This window comes from Mya arenaria, chromosome 1 (assembly GCF_026914265.1).
Source record: "Mya arenaria isolate MELC-2E11 chromosome 1, ASM2691426v1".
Classification (NCBI taxonomy): domain Eukaryota; kingdom Metazoa; phylum Mollusca; class Bivalvia; order Myida; family Myidae; genus Mya; species Mya arenaria.
In genome coordinates, this window is record NC_069122.1 from 62,598,251 (window position 1) to 62,619,781 (window position 21,531).

Here is a 21,531-nt window from a genome sequence, read left to right on the forward strand (position 1 = left end):
CTCGATTATTTAATTGAAACCTCCCCTATCTGGACTCTAGAGGGTATTAATAGACAAGCGGAATTCCAACGAATATATAAAACATTACATTGACTCTCCAGTCAATGTAAAAGACAATAGGGACTTATGTATATTTGGTTACTGGGCTGAAACTAGAAAGCAAGTAAATAACGACCCTGGTTAGGGAGGCGGTCTTGGTCAGAAACAAGGTCGCTAGTTAAAGAGACCCTGAGCTGGGAGGGCAGGCTGGGTTGCATAAAAAAGGTGGCAAGTACAACAGACCCTGAACTGGGTGGGCAATCCTGGTACAGAAACAAGACAGAAATGAACAGACTCTGAGCTGCAAGGATGGTCTGGGGGCAAGAGTAAGTTGGCAAGTAAAAGGTTGGACACAGTAATACATATATGACCATCATCTCAAGTAATACCTCTTGATCAATACATAGGAAACATGGGAAGTCCCCAAATATAGCAATTGTGTTGGTGGATACCCCTTTTATTTGTACTGGTAGAGAAACAGCCGCTTACCCTGACAAGCCAGGATTACCATGTGTGTAGGCCAACACTGACTTCATCATGCCAGGAGTATCACTTGAGTAGGGAAAGGTGTTGGCATCAGGAGTTAATCAATTAAACAATGCCCCAGAAAAACTACTTTCTTCTCAGAAAGTGTAACAATGTTTATTATACAAACATCTGTACTTCTCAATATTCTGATCCTGGAGCTACAAGAATATACAAAGGTGTAAACAAAATTGGGATGGTCATAATAGTATTAGAGCAAAGTTTTATGTACATTTACTAGTAGTGGTGTATCCACAGCCTAGTGGTAAAACGGACGACTGTAAGCAGGTTCGATCCCCTGTCTCACCATGAAAGATACTAACCATCCTCCCAGGGAGTTAAATGGGTGCTGAAAATCAAGCCTAGGTACCAAATCAATCCTAAGATTCTTAACAAAACTGCCCCGACCGGAGTTACATTCTGTCAGTCCACAATGACCCACAATATAACAAGACAGGGACCAACACCCATAGTATATTGGCATCTCAAAATGAGCCTACCATTTCTATCCAAAAAATAAATTCCAGGTATACTATAACCAAAACCATTCTTTTATCAACAACTTGCAGGGTGAAGTCAGGTCACGAGGTTTTACCTAATTTTTGATAAATTGAAGCCCTGCTCAAAATTGGATTTTTTTTTAGCATTTTGCACCATTGTGAAATTTCCATGGCACATTACTTTCATATTACAAATCAATAATATTTAGAATAAACTGACATTTGAGATTGTGTTAGCACTGTTAGTCATTCAGTACACTCCCTTCTGTCAGAATGGTAAATCATTGGAAATAGGGAAATTCAGGCCATACAAAAGGGTTGAACCCCCTGGGGTCAACACAGCAGACGGAACAAATCATGCAACTAATCATGGAATAATCAGCTGTAATCAGTCTGAAATCATGCCATCAAACAAAATCAATCAAACCATTCCATTGCTAAACAAATGAACCAAAGTTGGTATAACCTCACCAATACATAACATAGTTGGAAGAACTGGACACTGTATCAAAGCATCTGAATCAAAATGCTCCAAAACCATCCATATGCATGCGATTATAGACTTATTTTAATACCTGAGAATTTGAAGTTGGGTATCCGAAAGTCTGCCATGCCGACAATACTGGAGTCCTGCTCCACAGAGTCCTGCCACTCCCAAAGCTGTGTCCGCAGCTGAGACCACGCCTTCTTCATATCTTAATCCCTTATAATTATTAACCGTTGTATAACAAGCAAAAATGCAATTCTTTCTCTCCCTTTATGATAAAAACCCTTAATCACACCATTGTGTCACATACAAATATTCCTTCTTTCAGAATTTCTGGATTGTTTCCCCTTTTTTTGTTTATTATTATTTCAGTATATTTTCTTAAAATTTTACGTGCACCACTTTTCTAACAGGTATGATGTATAACCATGATAAACCACCTTCCCCTATAGCATACAGGACTCATTAGTAAATGAGCACACACTGGGTGTGTATCATTCACAACCTCAAGTTGTTTCTGTCAAACTCCTGGATGCTGATAAGCCCAAGCACAGGTAAGTATCCAAGGACAACAAATATCACATACTTTTGACAACTGCTTTGCAAGTTCTACTACTTTTTGTGTTACTCTTTACTTGTGATTTCACAACAGTCCTTATCTTATTTCTTTACTGTTTTTTATGCTGCCTTTTTGTAAGCTTCAAGACTGTTCAGATAATATACAACAATCAGTCCATACAATTTGATTTCAATTACAACCATCTACAACACTGTCAAATGAGAAAACCACTGATTCAAATTTTACAATTTTATAACAATTTGGCTCAAAACAACTTGTTCCAGGTATTTAAAGCAAACACAGATTAAGAAGTAGGACTTAATTTCTTGTGAATATCATTTTTTGGCTAAACCATTTTCCGTCCTGCAATCATCTTCTTAGCAATATCAATGAAATTTATACAGAATTAATAAAAAAAAAATAATCTTAAGCATGCTTTCTGTATCAGACAAAAAGTATCCAGTACTTAAAATTCCATGTATTTTATATCTCTAAAAAAGCTTACTATTATTGAATAACACAATTAATCATTTCATTTCACTCCTGGTTACAGATCCTTGTTGATATATCCAAAAAAGCACCAGCCTTGGCCAGAATATTTATTGCATTCACGAAAGTGCCCCCACCGAAAGTGCCTCAACCGAAAAACATATTAGTGTTTTGTATGTTGCTCACACCTATCAGTAACAACAATCACTTCTGCAGGCTTCTGATAAGCCCAGCCACACAGCTTGGCTGCACAATAAGGCCAACTGCAACAAAGTGTTGTTTTCAAAACAGCGATGGAAGTCACAAAGATACATTCCAATACAGGTGAATGAATTAAAATGTGACTTGACACAGTGTCCCAGATAAAACAAGAACAAAAAGATTTAAAATCATAAGATGTTGGTGAGTTTCATGTTGCTTCTGATATATTCCAGCTGTAGAGAATGGATGTTTATATAGGGCTAGTTATGAAGGGTGCTGCACTCTGTCCATTGGAAGAACCCTTCTGCCATCAATGAAACCAGCTTCGGCACTCTTCTGCCATCAAGGAAACCAGCTTGGGCAATCTTCTGCCGTCAAGGAAACCAGCTTGGGCACTCTTCTGCCGTCAAGGAAACCAGCTTGGGCACGTTTCTGCCGTCAAGGAAGCCAGCTTGGGCACTCTTCTGCCATCAAGGAAACCAGCTTGGGCACTCTTCTGCCTTCAAGGAAACCAGCTTGGGCACTCTTCTGCCGTCAAGGAAACCAGCTTGGGCACTCTTCTGCCGTCAAGGAAACCAGCTTGGGCACTCTTCTGCCGTCAAGGAAACCAGCTTGGGCACTCTTCTGCCGTCAAGGAAACCAGCTTGGGCACTCTTCTGCCATCCAGGAAACCAGCTTGGGCACTCTTCTGCCTTCAAGGAAACCAGCTTGGGCACTCTTCTGCCATCAAGGAAACCAGCTTGGGCACTCTTCTGCCTTCATAGAATGAAATGCTTAAGGCTGTCAAACATTTTTTTTTATTAAAACTTCTGAGTATAAATATATACAAAATTTACATATTTGGCAGCTGAAACCTAACATTATTTTAAATACAATTCCTCACATTTTCAGTAAAATTCATAATGTTTATGTTATTCACAGCCCTTTACAGTGTACCCTTATATCCCTGTACATTGTCTGCAGCACCCTGTCCCTTTTTATTACCTAGGTAAAACCCCTAAATATGTCTTTAAACTAGGGTTATAAAAATGGACAGTATGATAAAGGAAGTTTTACATAATGAAATGTTCAAAATCAAACATTTCTTTCAGTTGCCCGTGATTGAGATCGGATAAATGCAACATAGTTATCATATTAACTTATACATTCCCGACAACAAGGTAACACAGCTCAACATGAAATACATTCTGCAAAGTAAAAACATATATTAGATACGATCACTTCCACGTTTTTGACACAACTAGCTGCCAAAATCATTATCGCAAATGGTTAAAGAAATACTCACAATCATAGGGTAAATTAAATATAAGGCTTTCTGAAACATGTTCAGTTTTACATTTTTTCAATATACATCCAACAAATTAAATTCAAATGTTAACCAAACATTGATTTCAAGTTGTAATGTATAAATACAGAGTAAATTGATGAGCAGATCTGCTGAATGAAGACAGGGTGACCAGTCTACAAGTACCCTTCTGGAAAAGCCATTTATATATTCTTTAATCATCCTAATAACAATGGTTTTCAATCATCAAAATGCTTTTACCAGACCAGAAAGGCTATATTCCACTAACTCATTTCCCATAACATTCTTCAGGTACATTTGTATGGTTTAACATCAATGGAGATGGAACTGAAGGATGTTTATAACTGAGTATTAATGGAGATGGAGTTAAAGGATGTTTATAACCGAGCAACAATAAAGATGGAGTTGAAGGATGTTTATAACCAAGCATCAATGGAGATGGAATTTAAGGATGTTTATAATTGAGTATCAATGGAGATGGAATTAAAGGATGTTTAAAACTGAGTATTAATGGAGATGGAGTTAAAGGATGTTTATAACCGAGCAACAATAAAGATGGAGTTGAAGGATGTTTATAACCAAGCATCAATGGAGATGGAATTTAAGGATGTTTATAATTGAGTATCAATGGAGATGGAATTAAAGGATGTTTAAAACTGAGCAACAATGGAGATGGAACTAAAGGATGTTTATAACTGAGGATCAATGGAGATTTTATTAAGGGATGTTTATAACTGAACGAACATCAATGGAGATGGAATTGAAGGATGTTTATAACTGAGCATCAATGGAGATGGAATTAAAGGATGTTTATAACTGAGCATCAATGGAGATGGAATTAAGGGATGTTTATAACTGAACGAACATCAATGGAGATAGAATTGAAGGATGTTTATAACTCAACATCAATGGAGATGGAAATAAAGGATGTTCATAACTGAACATCAATGGAGATGGAAATAAAGGATGTTTTTAATTGAACATCAATGGAGATGGAACTAAAGGATGTTTATAACTGAGCTTCAATGGAGATGGAATTAAAGGATGTTTATAACTGAATGAATATCAATGGAGATGGAGTTAAAGGATGTTTATATCTGATCATCAATGGAGATGGAATTAAAGGATGTTTATAACTGAGCATCAATGGAGATGGAATTCAGGGATGTTCATAACTGAACAACAATGGAGATGGAAATAATAGATGTTTAGAACTGAGCAAAAATGGAGATGAAATTAAGAGATGTTTATAACTGAGCATCAATGGAGATGGAATTAAAGGATGTTTATAAGTGAGCATCAATGGAGATAGAATTAAGGAATGTTTATAACTGCTTGCATCAATGGAGATTGAATTAAAGGATGTTTAAAACTGAGCACCGATGGAATTAAAGGATGTTTAAAACTGAACATCAATGGGGATGGAATTAAAAGATGTTTATAACTGAGCATCAATGGAGATGGAATTAAAGGATGTTTATAACTGAGCACCAATGGAGATGGAAATAAAGGATGCTTATAACTGAGCACCAATGAAGATGGAATTAAAGGATGTATATAACTAAGCATCAATGGAGATGGAATTAAAGGATGTTTATAACTGAGCACCAATGGAGATGGAAATAAAGGAATTGTTTATATCTGAGCACCAATGGAGATGAAAGTAAAGGATGTTTATAACTGAGCACCAATGGAGATGGAATTAAAGACAACAAGCTTGATTTAATGCAGTATTTTATCTGCAAAGGTCTAATTTAAGTTTTGACACACATGTTTCATATGACAATATTTCTGCATCTTATGAACTCAATTTAACATCCAAATTCAATATTTCTCAGTTTCTTTAGTATTACATACAAGTTTTACATGCCATTCACCAAGAATTGCTTTGAAAATGGTTAACAGAGAAGGAAAGATAATAACCGAAAATACTCAAACTGAATCATACCAACAGTTGTCTAATCATAACCTAACCATTGGAGAGTTGACCTTGTACAGGAATAGCTCTTGGATGGTACCAATTTTGCCTAGTTTTGAGAAACCCATCTCAAGCCCAGAAGTCCGGATGTATGATTGTGCGCATTATTTAACTGTTTCACTTAAATGCAAGTACATTTTGTCAATTTGTGCATTATGCATACATGCTATTAAAAAGGCTTTAAAGAGAGCCATGTTTTGACACGGTTATAATACTTCTGTTTGTGCATATGAACTTTTTAGCATTTCAATGGTTTGAAGAACTGAAAAATTTTGCTGCTAACTGTGCCATTGGAATGTCAATGCTTTATCCTGATGATCATGCAATCAAAAGACTCGCTGCCACTATGAGCACCTCACAAATTATGCATCTTCTGATGATAACTTTACTAAGAAAGGAGGGCTAAGTGTCATATTTCTGCTATGGAGCATGTCTTCACTCTTTAACTCGAGACAAAGTGATTCAAAGTGTTGAATTTTACATTCAACAGAGCCGAGGCAAGAACCCTCTGTGATTGTCAAAACCATTTTAAGTGGTAAAACTGACTGCACACATGTGTCGGGTAGTACCATTTGATGATCTCCCCTCTAAATAATGGCATTCTGATTGTGTTTTGATTAACTGGTTGACAAATGTGTTCATTTGCAATTAGTAGTTACTACCCAACATGAACTAAAAATAAATTTATGGCATCAATTTAAGAGATGTCCTACTTCTGTCAAATTATTATTTCACTGTGTTGATTCATCTAATTCAAAACTATATATAAGTATTCTCCTTGTCGTGTTTAATTAGCTATGGTGGACAACATTTCACTTAATTTCAAAAAGATGAATGTACAAAGGTTTGGAATGGAATTGTCTTATTCAGGGGTAAAGACAGGGACAACGACGAATCATTTGAAACATGTCCACAAATCTCTTAAACAAGAAACTGTAGTATTTTTACTAATCATTCCGTTGTATGACATGCTGATTAACAATAAATTGCTTTTTTCCTGAAGTTAAATGGAAAACACAAATTTCTTAATAAATATTTTTACTAATGTTTAACATTAATCTCCTTGAGAGGACTCTATGATAAAAGTAGAAAATCATGATGTCATAACATGTGTGTAAATAAGTTACTGTAAACGGCTTTAATGTGAATAAATGATCAGGAAATTAAAAAAAATATACTGGATTAATTTGCATCAAGATTTATGATATACACTGTAACAGGTATACAGAATGTTTGATTTGGATAATGAAGTCATTAATACTTGCAGACTATAATACTAGCGGGTATTTTAACATTTGTACAACTTGTACAATGAAACCTGTATATATCTACTGTAAACATGCTTACAGGCAGTAATAAATTTCTATGACTATGACGGCATTGTTTTTCATATTTTATGTCCCATGTACACATTTATGAAAATCTGTAAATGTGGATTCACTTTCATTTAATTTTCTATGTGTATTTGTCTTACTCATCAATAGCCTACCATGAGAGCGGAGTATGAAGAAGGTTGACTTAAGAAAGTACAGGGAGTACCTGTGGAAAATTACCAACAGGAAGGACCTTGAGCTAGGTTGACACAAAGTATATACAAGTAGTGTATGAATCTAGAGCACATGAAGACGCCACACCGGTGACACTTTAATAATACCTGAATCTTCTTTTAAACCATCTTGTCAAGATATTTGTAAAAAAGTGGTTTCCATCTACTACAGTGAATGTATTTCAACATTAGCAGTTGAATGTAGACATTAGCAGTTGAATGACACATTATTTGGCCATTTTCAATCTAAATCATGTGTAATTCACTAATTGTGAGAAGTTATCTGAATTCTTAAGCTGTAATCAGGTAAAGCCATGTCTTTGTGACACAATACTTTGTTCATCACCAATAACAAATAAGCGTGTCTTATTAAATAGTAAAATCAAATAACTAAAATTCGCTAGACATAATGGCCAATTAGTGAATTAGCGTGTAAACTATCTTTGATACAGGTGTGTTCGAATTCTTCACATATTTTAAATGGAATTCAACCTACCGTCCAGTGCGAGCGGCAAATCAGGTTCCAAATAATGTAAAATTCATTTGTTTAAAGCTATATGTATCTGAAATTCTTAATAAACACGGAATTTTGGCAAAATAACTGTAAATTTGGTCGCAGGAAGTTCGGTCATAATTCAAGATGGCGGATTCACAACAATGTCACGTGACCCCTCGCGCACTTGTCGATTGTCTCCTCACCTGAATCAGGTAAATGACTTCAAAGGAATGTGAGATTGACCCGGTTTACCCTAAATCTGTAATGTGAACAAATTCAAACAATGAAAAACAACTCAAAATTTATAAATAATATATGTTTAATGTTTGAAATTGGGATTTTAAATAGAGCTTAATAGTTGAAAATAGTACAGTATTTACAAGTCAATAATAATATTAATGATACGATTTCAATATAGAGCAGTCGGTCAGTATGACTCATAATACACTGTAGTTCATGCATTCCTTTATATATATAAACAACTTATGTATATCACGATGATGGGCTACATACAGAAAAGTTCTTTCTTATCAGTTGGCGTATTAATTATTTATTTATTTTTAATTAGAAGAATTCTTATCTTTTGTGATATATACACGCATTCCGCCAATCCTTCAATCCATCCGTCTACCAATCAACCATCCATCCAGTATGCATCTATCCACCCATCTGTCCGTCAATCCGTCCGTTAGCCTGCCCGTTCGTACCGTCCGTTCGTACGTCCGTTCGTCCGTCCCTCCGCCCGTCCGTCCGTCCGTCCGTCCGTCCGTCCGTCCATCCATCAGTATGTCATCAATCAATCAATCGTTGCCACACTGGTCCCGGCTTGCGGAGCGATCACCGTGCTCGGGTTCGTGAGTAATAACCTGATTCTCTGTTTTAGAGCAGTTAGACATCGCCTAACCCCGCCTTTCCGAATGGCCCGAGTTGTCCTACCACAAACGGCCGGCGACTGACCCCATATTCAACGGCTTTTTACATGGAATTTTCACCAAGTTCAGCACCCGCGGCTTCTCAGTGTATGCTTACGCCCCACATCGTGGCCACACCCACATACTCACACCGCGTGGCTTCCCGGGGGTTCGTATTGTTGCAACTGCTCGGTATACTAGTATGCTTGACGTTTGAACAGGGCCATCCATATCAGGCGTTGTTCATTCGGCGGTTGGGTTGCTTTTCTCGCGCAATCTTCTCTCGACGTTCAAAGAGTGGCTCACCACGAGTGCTTCCTTGGCCTCCGTATGTTCTGGTTTGTCTTGCTCCTCGTACGCCCGCCTGTCATCTCGGGGAAACTCTCATAGGGAGGTCCCTAACCTAAAAGGGCACGTCTCCATCAACGTAAAACGGCCACGGGGCACGCGGGACTCAGTCCCTGCAGCGGATTCACAAATTGACCCGGCCCCAATATCACAAAAAAATACTCAAGTCAAATCTCAATATGAACTCAATTTACCTTATAAAATAGTATGATTAAAAATGTTGAATGTTTTTTATAGTTTTTGAAAACGTATTGTCTCAAAGACTGTGTTGATAAAAGGATATATCAATATTTCAAAGAAACCTAACTCTAGAGGGAAAAATATACTTCAGTTATTGTTAAAAAACAATGAATTGCACTCAAATACATTTTTGGCTGTAGAATATTTCATACATGCCATATCCCCCGGCGGGGGGGGGGAATCCCCCGGAATTTTGACCCATCCCCTGGTATCCCGCTGGGGGATCCATATCCCCTGGAATTATAAAAGAAAAAAAAAACTTAGTCATCATGGTCCTTCATGGAATTTCACACTCATAATATTATTGATGATTTCCACTGTCAACCTTAAGCAAGTATTTAAATTCAGTTCAAATACCAAGTCCAAAAATAATTGTAATTTTAGTGTATTTCTGTATTATTTCTTATATTATAAATGCAGATATTGCGCAAATTTTCGTCGCGTAAAAATTCCCTGGTGTAATATCAAATTCCCCTGGAATTCAATCCAAAATCCCCTGGGAAGCCTCTCAGAAATATGGCATGTATGATATTTTCCCCTTGGAATCTTGACTTAAGACATTAATCAACATATTCTATAATAAAATTTTCCCCTTAAAATGTGTAAAAACATATATGATTTTTAATTACTTTTGATGCTATGTGATGAATTGAATTGAGACTGAGACCGAGATTTGACTTAAGTATTTGTGTGATAGTGGGGCCCGTTCTAGTGTCCAACTCTAACCTCGGGTCAGAATTAAGCATATCAATAAGCGAAGAAAAGGAAACTAACAAGAACTCCAGCAGTAACGGCGAGTAAAGCGGGAAGAGCTCAGCAGCGAACGGACCGCGTGAATTTTGGAATATAAGTGGCTCGTAAACTCTACGTAAGGATAAAATACTGGTACGATAGCGCCCCATATGGAACAGGAAACCGTTAAGGGAAGTTGAAAAAAAACTTTCAAAAAAAGATTATGTATACATTACACCGCAAAGAAGCAATTATGTTGATCAACAGAGTCGGCACGGGAAATCCAGCCCAGCATGCGGCGGCCGCCAGCAGTGGGGATTTGTCTCGACCGGCGCCCTTGTTACTCGCATGGTGCACATGTTTTGCCTCCGAATGGCACGACCGGTTCGATGGCGTTCATGTGCCCGGTGGCAAGGTTTCTTGAGGTGTTTTCGTAAAAGACGCCAAGGTGGACAGGTAGCAGAACCGAGGACGCTTGCCGCGGCTAAAGGCTTCCGGACAGCCGGGTGCGTCCGACTAGGACCCCACTATTTGCGAAGGTCCTAGACCGCGTGCTTGGTACGGACTCGTCTCTCGATCCGGGGTCACTTCGGGTCAATGGTAAATAGATCTAAAATCCACCTGATTGATAAATGTACATGAACCCTTTAACGGTGTAGAATTTACTTCCGAGCAGGTTCCCCACAGGTCGGGCACTTGGAAAAGTCTTGCCCCTGCGCCTCACCACATGCGCGCCGATAAACATCAATATGTCGAGGACAGTTTTCTTTGTGATCGAGCCGCGCTAGTTTTCGTTCAAAAATACAAAGCAAAGAAAGAGAATTCTGTTATTTTTCCAATGCGAACTTTTCACTGCTTATTTCCCATGTCAAATGATAACATTTATGAAGGGGGAAATAAATGTATGCATGCAAATAAATATTCAATATTAATTTGGTTATGGATGAGAAAATGTCAATCTTGTTTAAATCAATAAGTGTAAAATCACTCAAGTTATGTTTTATCAACAGCCGCATGATGTTCTAACGCATCTGCTGTCAAGGTTTCACATTGAGCGTGATGTCATCCCGGTCATAGATGGTGGTACCGGTCAGGGATGGCGGTACCGGTCAAAGATGGCGGTACCGGTCATAGATGGTGTTACCGGTCAAAGATGGCGGTACCGGTCATAGATGGCGGTACCGGTCACATATGGCGGTACCGGTCATAGATGGTAGTACCGGTCATAGATGGCGGTACCGGTCAGGAATGGCAAACATGCTTGGTTTTGTGTCGTTTGCCGGTGTCATCGTCCGCGTCATTCGCGGCGTCATACTTTAATTTCAGCACATTTTGAATGACATTTTGGCCTTTTGTAGCCTTTTATTATTGTATATACGTATGTCATGGCCAGTAGACGACTCCTTTTGATTTGGTGGGGCAGTAGGTCAAAGGTTTATGTCATTTTTGGGGGCAGTAGGTCAAAGGTTGATCTCATGTTAGGGGCAATATTTTTCTAAGGTTGATGTCATTTCTGGGACAGTAGGTCAAAGGTTGATGCCATTTTGGGGAAAGTAGGTCAAAGGTTGATTTGATATGATTTAATCTTTATGATCTGCTCTCGACATGCGACTCATTTGGTTCGCGGAATTCTTGTTATAGCGGATTTAATGGAACTTTTATCATTGTCAGCCACAAGAGGATTTGTATTTCTTATGTATTAGGAACTACCTTGTCAATTACGTCTAGTCTCACATGTGGGCGCACATGTCATTCTTGAAGCGATGTTGTCCTTCAACAAGTCTCAAATATTGGCTGTATATATGTCTGTATTCAGGAAGTATAGTTCGCCACATAAAACAACGCATGGATTCCGAAGGGGACATTTTAACATGGCCAGTGCCTCGATTTGACTCCCGGAGAACTAATCACTGCCACCTGCTATATTAGGTGTATTCAACCCTGTGTACTCTTAGTCTACATTTTTCCATTCTGTGAAGTAAAGTTGTATAACTTTAAGGTGAGGTGACAAAATAGCATTGATGCTGATGTAATAACAATCAAAAACCTCTGTACTCATATTTTTTCAGTATTTCTTTATTAAACAAATACCATGATTGTCTTTTGACATCAGCAACAACAACGACGACAACAGCAAATATGCCACGAAAGCACAAATATCGTATGCGCCTAATCTGCAGTGGCAATGTAAATACTCATATTTAAATAAATCCAAAGAATTTTGACCAGAATAAGAATAACTATACCCTACCCCCAACCCCGATTTAAACAGTTGACAAAACCGTCACTAATTGTAAATTCTTAAATACCTGATGCTGATACTAATACACATTCACAATTTTCTTTACAGTTAGCACCTTAAATACTATCATTTCAGCCATTTCAGAATTCCTTCTTTGGTTTTTGGAGTGACAGCGCATACTGGCCGTAAAATGTCCGACAATTGAAGACTGCCTAACTGTATTTGTGGGGCGGTTTGTACACAGATGAACAATCCTCAAAGAACACAACCGACTGAAGTGATTTCCAAACAGCTTCTCCTCGACGCCATATTTCTTGACTTGTCCCCGGTCACGAGTAGATGTTCTTACAGGAGCAATACCCGGGGATTGAGAACCAGTCGAACTTGTAGTATGGAGCGTAAAGGTCGAAGACGAGGAGGGTGACGAGCTTGGGCTCCACCAAACACGTGCCCTGGCAGCCACCCACGCGCCTGAAAACAATTAGGATAACATGACGAATGTCACTAAGCATGCTTACGCTGAAACGATGCAAGGGTCCGATTGTCCAGAACTTTGTTAAAGTTAACAATTTTAACAATGTTGAAGTTAACAAGGATATCGTTGTTCACTGAAAGTGAAATCGTTAAAGTATAGCCAAAACAGTTGTCTCAAATCACGTGGCAAAGTATTGGATCTACTTGTTTTCCATGGCCGAAAGTGTAAGGTTCATCCAAACCCGAGCATAGGATGTTTTGCGGAAACGAGTTACCGAGGATACCCAGGTCTTGGGTTCGAGAAATATCACAGTCTTTTGGCTATGAAGTTTTCGCTGCCTATCCATGCCTTTGGGAGTACGGCCAATGGTTGCAAACCAATAACTTGACTCACATTCGGCCGACCGTTCAGAACTTTGTTAATGTTAAGAGCGTTGTTAACTTATTGCTCTGAAAGTTTTTTATGGATACACTTGTTTTCTGCAGTATTCCTTACACGGTTTTTTACTCGAGCGGCCATGGAAGATACTTAAATCTTCACCTTTGGGGAAAAGATAAAATGCCCGAATTTACTATTTTGTACAGACCATTCTTCTTTTGCACGATATCACTCGTTTTTTTCTTATATGTATCAAGTGAATGAACGTTTCCAACTGGTATATTTAAGGTAATAACACATAAAGGAACTAGTGTTTTATTGCTTGTTATATTAGTGGCCTTTAACCTCTCAACAGCCTTGTCATGCTTTGGAAATGAACGTCAAGTTATCGATATGTTAGCAATATTATATTGTTATGTTATATTGTTGGAAAACACACATGTTTACAATTTAAACTCAGAGATATCATTAATTAATGGAATATGAAGTTAAATAAACCGGAAATACGCCAATATTTGTGTATGAAGTTTTAATATTTTACTCAAATAAATATTAAAATTATAAAATCACTGTAGAACGGTCAAAAGTTGTTTGGCTGTTTAACGGTCACTTACACACACGCTCCATGAGGGAGGTACTGGTAACTGGGCGGTGAAGCGTCCGCCAGATGGATGATGCTCTTCGGCTCCCCAGACAGGTTGTACATCGTCGTGTTCGCAATGTGAACGATCCTCCTGAATGCAGAACATGTGTCACTTGTAAGTAATATATTAAACGCACGTACAACAATGTCATTTGGGGTAACACGGAACTTTGAAGCTCGACTAATTTACAGTGTTCTCTCTAATTTAAGGCGTTTAATACCCACTTAACGGTGTTACGTTGTGCTCTTCCGAATTTACGGTGTTACGGTGTTCTGTCCCCAATTTACCGTAATACGGTGTTCTCTCCTCCAATTTACCGTGTTACGGTGTTCTCTCCCCCAATTTACCGTGTTAGGGTGTTCTCTCCCCAATTTAAAGTGTAATGGTGTTCTTTCCCCAATTAACCGTGTTATGGTGTTCTCTCCCTAATACACCGTGTAACGGTGTTCTCTCCCCAATTTACCGTGTAACGGTGTTCTCTTCCCAATTTACCGTGTAACGGTGTTCTCTCCCCCAATTTATAGTGTTATGGTGTTCTTTCCCCAATTTACCGTGTTACGGTGTTCTCTCCCCAATATACCGTGTAACGGTGTTCTCTACCCAATTTACCGTTTAACGGTGTTCTCTTCCCAATTTAAATTACCGTGTTACGGTGTTCTCTCCCCAATTTACCGTGTTACGTTGTTCTCTCCCCAATTGACGGTGTTACGATGTTCTCTCCCCAATTTACCGTGTTACGGTGTTCTCTCCCCAATATACCGTGTTGCGGTGTTCTCTCCCCAATTTACCGTGTTACGGTGTTCTCTCACCAATTTACGGTGTTACGGTGTTCTCTCCCCAATTTACGGTGTTACGATGTTCTCTCCCCAATTTACCGTGTTGCGGTGTTCTCTTACCAATTTACCGTGTTACGGTGTTCTCTCACCAATTTACGGTGTTACGATTTTCTCTCCCCAATTTACGGTGTTACGGTGTTCTCTACCCAATTTACCGTGTTACGGTGTTCTCTCACCAATTTACCGTGTTACGGTGTTCTCTCACCAATTAACGGTGTTATGATGTTCTCTCCCCAATTTACGGTGTTACGGTGTTCTCTCCCCAATTTACCGTGTTGCGGTGTTCTCTCCCTTAATTACGGTGTTACGGTGTGGTCTCCCCAATTGACAGTTTTACGATGTTCTCTCCCCCAATTTACAGTGTTACGATGTTCTCTTCCTTATTAACAGTGTTACGATATTCTCTACCCAATTTACCGCGTAACGCTATTCTCTCCCCAATTTACCATGTTGCCGTGTTATCTCCCCAGTTTAACGTGTTATGGTGTTTTCTCCCCCACTTTTCTGTGTTACGATGTTCTCTCCCCAACTTACCGTGTTACGATGTACTCTCCCCAATTTACGGTGTTGCGATGTTCTCTCCCCAAGTTTCAGTGTTACGGTGTTCTCTCCCCAATTTACGATCTAACGGTATTCTCTCACCATTTCCCAAATTAACAGTGTTGTGGTGTGCTCTCCGTAAGTGTCGGTGTTACGGTGTGCCCTCCCCATTTCATGATGTTACGGTGTGCTCTCCCCAATTTACGGTGTTACGGTGTGCTCTCTCCATTTAACAGAGTCACGGCGTACTCTCCCCATCTCCCAAATTTACGATGTTACTGTGTGCTCTCCCCAATTTACGGTGTTACGGTGTTCTCTCACACAATTTACACTGTTACGATGTTCTCTCCCCAATTTTCCATGTAACGGTGTTCTCTCACCAATTTACCGTGTTACGTTGTTCTGTCCCCAATTAACCGTGTAACAATGTTCTCGGTGTTTACTGTGTTACATTGTGTTACGGCGTACATTCCCCAATTTACGATGTTACGGTGTTTTCTCTCTAATTTACAGTGTTACGGTGTGCTCTCCCAAATTTACGGTGTTACGGTGTGCCCTACCAAATTAACGGTGTGCTCTTCATAATGTACACTGTGCTCTCCCCATCTCCTAAATTTACGGTGTTATTGTGTGCTCTCCGTAAATGTCGGTGTTACGGTGTGCCCTCCCCAATTTAACGGTGTTACGATGTGCTCTCCCCAATTAACGGTGTAACGGTGTGCCCTCTTCAATTTACAGTGTTATGGTGTGCTGTCCCCTATTTACGGTGTTACGGTGTGCCCTCCCCAATTTAACGGTGTTACGGTGTGCTCTTCCCAATTAACGGTGTTACGGTGTGCCCTTCCAAATTAACGGTGTTACGGTGTACCCGCTCAAATTCACGGTGTACTCTCTCCATGTGACGGTATACTCTATCCCAATTGACGCTGTACTCTCTGCAATTGACGAGGTGTCTCTCTAATTGACGGTGTGCTCTTCCCGATTGTCGGTGTACTCTCTCCAATTGACGATGTACTCTCTCTAATTGACGGTGTGCTCTCCCCGATTGTCGATGTGCTCTCTCCAATTGACGATGTGCTCTCGAATTGACGTTGCGTCTCCCCAATTAACGGTGTGCCCTTCCCAATTAACGGTGCTACGATGTACTCTCCCAAATTCACGGTGTACTCTCTCTAATTGACGGTGTGCTCTACCCCAATTGACGGTGTACTCTCACTTTTTGACGGTGTACTCTCTCCAATTGACGGTGTGTCTCTCTAACTGACGGTGTGCTCTCTCCTATTGTCGGTGTGCTCTCTCCAATTGACGATGTGTTCCCTCCAATTGAAGGTGTGCTCTCTCCAATTGACGGTGTGCTCTCTCCAATTGATGATGTACTCTCTCCAATTGACGGTGTGCTTTCTCCAATTGACGGTGTGCTCTCCCCAATTGACGGAGTGTTCTCACCAATTAGCGATGTACTCTCTCCAATTGACGATGTACTCTCAAATAAACGATGTACTCTCTCCAATTGACGGTGTGCTCTCTCCAATTGACGATGTACTCTATCCAATTGACAGTGTGCACTCTCCAATTGACGATGTACTCTCTCCAATTGACGATGTACTCTCTCTCAAATTGACAGTGTGCTCTCTCCAATTGACGATGTACTCTCTCCAATTGACGGTGTGCTCTCTCCAATTGACGGTGTGCTCTCTCCAATTGACGATGTACTCTCTCCAATTGACGGTGTGCTCTCTCCAATTGACGATGTTCTCTCTCCAATTGACGGTGTGCTCTCTCCAATTGACGATGTATTCTCTCCAATTAACGGTGTGCTCTTTCCAATTGACAGTGTGATCTCCTTATTGACGGTGTGCTCTCTCCAATTGATGATGTACTCTCTCCAATTGACGGTGTGCTCTCTCCAATTGACGATGAACTCTCCAATTGAGGATGTACTCTCTCCAATTAGCGATGTTCTCTTTCCAATTGACGATGAACTCTCTCCAATTGACGATGTACTTTCATCAATTTAAGGTGCGCTCTCCCCAATTGCCGGTGTGCTCTCTCCGATTGACTGTGTGCTCAGTCCAATTGACGGTATACTCTCTCCAGTGACAGTGTGATATACTTTATTGACGGTGTGCTCTCTCCAATTGACGATGTACTCTCTCCAATTGACGATGTACTCTCTCCAATTAGCGATGTTCTCTCTCCAATTGACGATGAACTCTCTCCAATTAGCGATGTTCTCTCTCCAATCGACGATGTACTCTCTCCAATTAAAGATGTTCTCTCTCCAATTGACGATGAACTCTCTCCAATTAGCGATGTTCTCTCTCCAATTGACGATGTTCTATCTCCAATTAGCGATGTTCTCTCTCCAATTGACAATGAACTCTCTCCAATTGACGATGTACTCTCATCAATTGAAGGTGTGCTCTCCCCAATTGACGGTGTGCCCTACCCGATTGACGGTGTGCTCTCTCCAATTGACGGTGTACTTTCTCCAATTGACGGTGTGATCTACTTATTGACGGTGTGCTCTCCCAGATTGATGGTGTACTCCCTCCATCTGACGGTGTTGTATCCCCAATTTACGGTGTTAATGTGTGCTCTGTCCAATTTACGGTGTTGTAGCCCCAATTGACCTTGTACTCTCTGCAATTGACGTTGTACTCTCTCCAATTCACGGTGTGATCTTCATAATTGACGGTGTGCTCTCCCCAATTGATGGTGTTCTTTCTTCAACTGACGGTGTTGTATCCTCAATTGACGTTGTTCTCCCTGCAATTGACGTTGTACTCTCTGCAATTGACGGTGTTCTCTCTCCAATTGACGGTGTACTCTCTCCAATTGACGGTGTTGTACCCCCAATTTACGGTGTTAATGTGTGCTCTGTCCAATTTACGGTGTTGTATCCCCAATTGACGTTGTACTCTCTGCCATTGACGTAGTACTCTCTGCAATTGACGGTGTAATCTCCTAAATTGACGGTGTGCTCACTTTACGTTGTTAAAGTGTTCTCTCCCCAATGCACGGTGTTACTGTCCTCTACCCAAGTTACCACTGTTTTTACCTGCACCAGTCATTCAGTACCAGCCATGGGATGAAGTATTTATATACTAGTATGTTTATATATCATTATTGCAAGTATAAGAAGGAGATAAATCCCATAAAATATTATAAGGTATGGGGTTGGTAGGTGACCTCATTTTTATAGGAGAATATTCATAGGAATCGGAAAACAGACGCCATTTCGGTACGATATAAATTTGATGACCCAATACGAAATACGAAGTGAAAAATACAGGGGATCGAACACGGGTCCCTAGATTGGCGATCCGTCGTCCACTAGATAAATACAACAGTGTCATTTTTACTAGTGAATGTATATATACGCTTGTATAGAAAGCAGTGGGTCTCGGGGAAAGAATTCGTTTCATTCGGAATGGTTTCAGAATTGCACTTACGTTGAGCAGCATGAACCACCGTCGTCGGTGACGAAGTTAGTGAGGGTGGTGTCCCCTGACACCTGGCGGTTAAGGTCCTGCAGACGCTTGTCGTTGGCAAGCGCCTCCATCCCATGGAGCTCCTTCGTCGTGAAGAGCAAGCCACCAAACAGCTCCTGGATCTTTGAGTAACTGGAAACACAGACATCTTGTTTCTGATAGATAGATATATAGATGGATGGATGGATGGATGGATGGATGGATAGATAGATAGCCCGCCGTTTTGACTTTTCGTCGTTTCCCGTAACACATATTTTTGGACCAATGGCGTTGAAGTATGTCGATTAATTTCAATAATGGCCATTATTGTTAATATTACTTACTGAATCGCCAAACTATAGGTTGTTCATATTGAAGTCGTTACATTTTTGTTCATTTGTTGTTTATTTTTCAGCTTTGCGGTTAGCCAGTATTGTTTTGAATTAAGAATCGCAACATGTAAAACTTTAGCGGGCATTATTTTCCGCGCCACGATTAATAGAGCGTTTGGCGTATCCTTACCTATATTTTTATGTGTTGGAATGTAAGTCATTTTTTTACTTTCTAGTCAAAATGAAAAACGCAAAAATCTGATCACAGGAGATACTAAAAAATCTGTCGAGTCGCAGTAAGTTTTTGAGGTATAACAAGCTTATTAATAAGTAAAATTTTGGTCAAGTCATTCATGCGAGAGTGTTAACAGTAACGCCAAAAAACTGTTAATTTGGTGAATAAGGAGTTGAATTTGGCGGAAAAGATTTAATAGAAGCAACTCTTGAATTTTCACATTTTTCTCGGGGTGAAACTTGGTACCCCTTCGGCATCGACAGAAGGGGAGAACTCTATCACGGACCCCCCCCCCCCCCCCCCCCCCCCCCCCACACACACACACACACACCAGCGAAAGGAAGGGAGTACTCCACCACGGATTCCCTCGAGATAAGTACATAAAAATATTCTAGAAAAGCCGACGATGAAAACAACCTATGTATCATAATACTTGATGTAATTGATACATACCTGAGTTGTCCACAATTCTCGTTTCTACAGATCTGAAACACAGGAGCATCATTAACTAGTAAATTCTCCATCGTATATCCGAAAACAATTGTCCGGAATAAGAGTACATTGGAGTATACCGCGCATAACAGAATGTATTTCATATTTGTTTGTTTTTTGTTTACAAAATATCTCCAGTAATTGTTCAGGCTATATGCTTTAAATGCTGTTTAACTACCGAAGTGACTTGGTTTATATAGTTAACGGACAAGGCCAAGGTCAAAAGTCAAATCATAGCTTTAGGGACGTAACGACTGTAAATAACTTTCGGTCTCACACTTTCGATGATTTCTGATTTAAGATTGGGTTAATAGAAATTTTACCCTGCTGACGCAAAACGGCAACTGGATGACAGGGCGGTTTCGGCTTTTAAGCGCAGTATCCGGGTGCGCCATTGTTCGTAAGTGTTTGTAATGTCTACATGACCGAACTCTGACCTCGTTCAATTAATGTTAAATTGTGCCGCCAAAATTGCTTCTGGTGTATATGTACAATTTTAATTTTGGTTTAAATTTAGCCAACTAAATTAAAGTTGGTTGACGCATAATATTCGACTACCGTATAACTTATTTGGCTAATGTATTATAAATTCTTACATTCTATTGCTAATAGCTAATTTACAGAGTGTTAGCTGACATAAGATTATTTCATATAGTATTTCCTTTAAGGTATCCGTTGGATGCTTGATCACTCTTTATTATTTTGGTATTTAAGTAAAACAAAATAATAAGTAATTATCATACCGAAACAAGCTTTCTGGTCTTAAAATATTGCAAAATAGGTTATCTCAGGTCTGAATTTCTTTTGAAATAAGAAACAAAAATAGTTTCTGAATAACTTTATCTTAGATGTGTTATCCATCATATATTTTTTAGAGTTTTAAAGGGGCTGTACTCCGTATGATAAAATAGCGGGAAAAAAAGAAAATTGTCGAAAACTGACATAAACTTGGCATCGATGTGTACAATGCATTGAAACTTATTCACTGAAGTACCACATAGTGTACAATTTATTTAAGTTTAGCAGTAATTTCGTATTTTTCCATTAAAAAAGATTATGGGTATGTCTACCAGGTAGAATTCATTCCTTATGCGTGATTGGCTATTCGGTGTTATCACGTAATATTACCGAGGTAGGTGTATAGCTTAATTATGTCACCCAATTAGAGTAAGCCGTCGTAGCTCAGTGGATATGACGCTGGACTGCAATTTTGGCGACACGGGTTGGAACCCGGTTTCCGACACAATTTATTTTTTACATTTTGGTACTTTTTTACAATTATGATATCAAAGCGTAACACATTCAATTAGATAATTGTCCTGAGATTCGTTACAGAAAAAAAACTTTTTTTGGTGCCAATCTTGTGTACAGTCCCTTTTAAATCAGCAAGCAATAACCTCTCCAGTAATACCAAACTTGTGTGGGATCAAGAGGCATCACGATTTTACATTTCGGCAAATGTGTATTTTTATTTGTACATTTATACCGGCATTAAAGATAATATTGCTTCGCTTTAATGCCCGTTGC

General features: G+C 39.5%; 2 protein-coding genes across 4 annotated transcripts in view; both read right to left on the reverse strand.

The window, feature by feature from the left end:
* LOC128237607 (tyrosine-protein phosphatase non-receptor type 4-like) overlaps positions 1-8,271 on the reverse strand; it is an 83,860-nt gene extending 75,589 nt beyond the window's left edge. Inside the window, exons 1-2 of one of the 3 annotated variants that reach the window (XM_052953274.1) lie at positions 2,616-2,724; positions 1,640-2,321 (exon numbers count right to left, since the gene is read on the reverse strand). In XM_052953274.1, the coding sequence (XP_052809234.1) occupies positions 1,640-1,757 (118 nt within the window). In that variant the 5' untranslated portion in view covers positions 1,758-2,321; positions 2,616-2,724. Of the gene's footprint in view, positions 1-1,639; positions 2,725-8,126 lie in introns of those variants that run through there. The other 2 variants (XM_052953281.1, XM_052953268.1) reach the window with 2 other exon arrangements.
* A 4,221-nt stretch (positions 8,272-12,492) lies between these two features.
* LOC128229206 (uncharacterized) lies at positions 12,493-20,107 on the reverse strand. The gene is made up of 4 exons (XM_052940996.1): positions 19,966-20,107; positions 18,928-19,098; positions 14,067-14,186; positions 12,493-13,070 (listed from the first exon to the last, which is right to left on the reverse strand). Exons 1-4 carry the CDS (start codon positions 20,034-20,036, stop codon positions 12,929-12,931), a joined length of 504 nt encoding a protein of 167 aa, XP_052796956.1. The 5' UTR covers positions 20,037-20,107; the 3' UTR covers positions 12,493-12,928.
* Positions 20,108-21,531: the final 1,424 nt, after the last annotated feature.